Source organism: Nicotiana attenuata, chromosome 3 (genome assembly GCF_001879085.1).
Source record: "Nicotiana attenuata strain UT chromosome 3, NIATTr2, whole genome shotgun sequence".
In the NCBI taxonomy this organism is placed as follows: domain Eukaryota; kingdom Viridiplantae; phylum Streptophyta; class Magnoliopsida; order Solanales; family Solanaceae; genus Nicotiana; species Nicotiana attenuata.
The window spans coordinates 69950013-69952735 of record NC_031991.1 but is presented as its reverse complement, the minus strand read 5'-3'; the positions used below and the strand labels follow the sequence as shown (position 1 = coordinate 69952735).

The 2723-nt window shown below is 33.9% G+C and overlaps 1 protein-coding gene across 1 annotated transcript in view; it reads left to right on the top strand.

Annotated features, from left to right (window-relative positions):
* Positions 400-2723, top strand: part of LOC109224052 (AP2-like ethylene-responsive transcription factor At1g16060) — a 4609-nt gene continuing 2285 nt past the window's right edge. Inside the window, exons 1-6 of the mRNA XM_019388590.1 lie at positions 400-967; positions 1036-1118; positions 1319-1327; positions 1521-1609; positions 1724-1797; positions 1898-1948. Coding sequence (XP_019244135.1) covers positions 801-967; positions 1036-1118; positions 1319-1327; positions 1521-1609; positions 1724-1797; positions 1898-1948 — 473 coding nt within the window. The 5' untranslated portion in view covers positions 400-800. The remainder of the gene's footprint in view (positions 968-1035; positions 1119-1318; positions 1328-1520; positions 1610-1723; positions 1798-1897; positions 1949-2723) is intronic.

The window sequence follows — 2723 nt, the reverse complement described above, 5'->3', positions numbered from 1 at the left end:
GGTGGGAAACCAAAAAAAAAAAATACTCTTTCAATTTCTTTTTTTTTTCTTTTTCAAAATTCTTTTCTAGATCAAAATGATCATAAACGATAAAAACTTAAATGCATCCGATATTACCTTTAATCATACTAATCTATCATAGTTATGTGATAAGTTAATGTAAGAATATATATGATTTAATAATAACAATATAATGAAGACATATATCATATATTCATATATTTGTAATAAGGAAAAGATAGAAGAGAGGATTTTTGGTGGAGCTAAAATACTGCACCTAATTTTTAACCTAAAATCCGAGAGAGGCGTGGGAAATTAAAATAGGAAAAAGGAAGAAAAGAAAGAATTAAATGGGATTAGGGAAGTCTGATTGAGTAAAAGGATATATAAATCAAGGCAGAAAAAGCGGAAAGGCCAAATAAATCTGAAGAATATACATATACAGAGAGAGAGAGAAACATCATCAAATAAAACAGAGAGAAAAAGAAAGGGCAAAGGAACAGTAGTGAAGACAATTCAGAAGAAACACAAAATAGCTACAAACACACAAAACAGAGCCTCGCCTGCCTTATAAGAGACGAGACGGCCATCCACAAAAAACCACCATTTCCTCCGCCGGCTTTCCTCCTCTATTTTGCCACCTTCTTCCTTCCTCGATCTTTCTCTTCATTTTAAATCTTCCCTTATTATATTAATCTTCTTTTTGTATCATTATTCATATAAATATTCATCTCATTCCCCTTTCTTATTGGAGGACTCATTCAATTCCAGCTCTGTTTTTTTCTGTACTAATAATTTTCATGGCGAAAACCTCAAAGTGTAATCAGAAGAATGGTACTACTACTTCTTCGTCTTCTTCTAGTAATAAAAGTAATGGCAATGCCATTGGCAAAGCGAAACGAACGCGTAAGAGTGTTCCCAGAGACTCTCCTCCACAACGTAGCTCCATTTACAGAGGCGTCACTCGGTATAATATATTTTCTCTAATTTTTTTTCCTTTTAATTGTGTCATTTAATTATTCTGATCATATATAGGCACCGGTGGACGGGCCGATATGAAGCTCATTTATGGGATAAAAATTGCTGGAACGAAACTCAGAACAAAAAAGGAAGACAAGGTTCAGCATTTTTTTCTTTCTTACTTCTTTATTTTATTTTAATTTTTTTGGTTAGTGACCTATTTAGAGATCAGTTATTAGATATGATGTTGTTGAACTACTACATTTTATTGATGGAAAGTTTCCTTTTTGTTTTGGCGTCTATACATTGGTTGCGCTGGCGCAAATCGTGCTTATCACAAAATCCGACTAAAATGCAGTTTATTTGGGTAAGTTTAATTTCTATCGTTATCATTCTAATTTTTTTCAATATTATCATGAACATATCATTTTCACATTAAGCCTTTGCCGACGCTAGGCCCACCAATTTAATAACATACATTGCAAATGTCACCTTTACAGTAACTTACAACTGAGATTTTGAATTCAATTGATTTTTTTCTAAATTTTATTTTTTCTCAGGAGCTTACGATGATGAAGAAGCAGCTGCACATGCATATGATTTGGCGGCGTTGAAGTATTGGGGTCAAGACACCATCCTTAATTTTCCCGTAATTAATCTGGACTCAGATCTTTGTGTTTTAATTTGCTTATTAATTTCCTCAGTAATGTATAATTTTTTAACCTTGTCTAATCACAGTTCTTTTATTTTGAAAATAATATAGGTGTTGACGTACGAAAAAGAGCTAAAGGAAATGGAAGCTCAATCAAAAGAAGAATATATTGGTTCTTTGAGAAGGTACATGTTGATTTCCGGGAAAAAAGAAGAGAATCATTAACTTCTTCTTTAATTTTACTTAGCTAATTAATAAAATTTTGTATTCATGATATATTTACAGAAAAAGCAGTGGGTTTTCAAGGGGAGTGTCAAAATATAGAGGCGTAGCAAGGTAATTAATCCACATCTTAGAGAAAAATTAAATGTTCATTTTCATAGCACAAGTACAAATTAAATTTCTTAATATAACATTGATGCTCAGTTCAAAATCATTTGATGGAGAACGTGTAGCCCCTTAAGCCAATTAACTATAGTACCATTATGCCTAAGCTTAGAGTATCCTCGAGAAATGTTTGACCTTAATACTTGCCGCAAAAATGTTCGTGATCTAAAAATGCTGCATTTTATTAAAGCTACAAGCTCACCCCCTCCTCTCACCACCCCCCCCACCACCCCCCCCCCCGACCCCAAAAAAAAAAAAAAACCGTGGAAACGAAGGAAAAAGAAGGTATTCTTGGCAAGTCCAAGGATATAGATTCGAACTGTTGGGAGGAAAAAGGGAATAATTGGCATGCATTTGACAGCTACTAGTAATATTTTTGAGTGGGGTGGGGGGGTGGGGGGGACTAATACTCCCTCTAGTCCAAAATAAGTGATTTTTTGGCCTTTTTCTTGTGGTCCAAAATAAGTGATTTTTTCAGATTTCAAGAATGAATTAATTATTTTTTTCCTACATTGTCTTTGAAGTAAATGGTGTTGGAATATGTGTTAGGAGTGTTTATGTGAGATAGTAAAAGTTAATATGGTCAATTCCATAGCTAATTAATGCTAAAAGGTGGATTTCTTAATTTGTGTGAAAACATCCAAAAAATCACTATTTTGGACAGGAGGGAGTAATATTTTTGAGTTGGTTGGGGGGGGGGGGGGGGGGGGGGTTTAAAGCGATA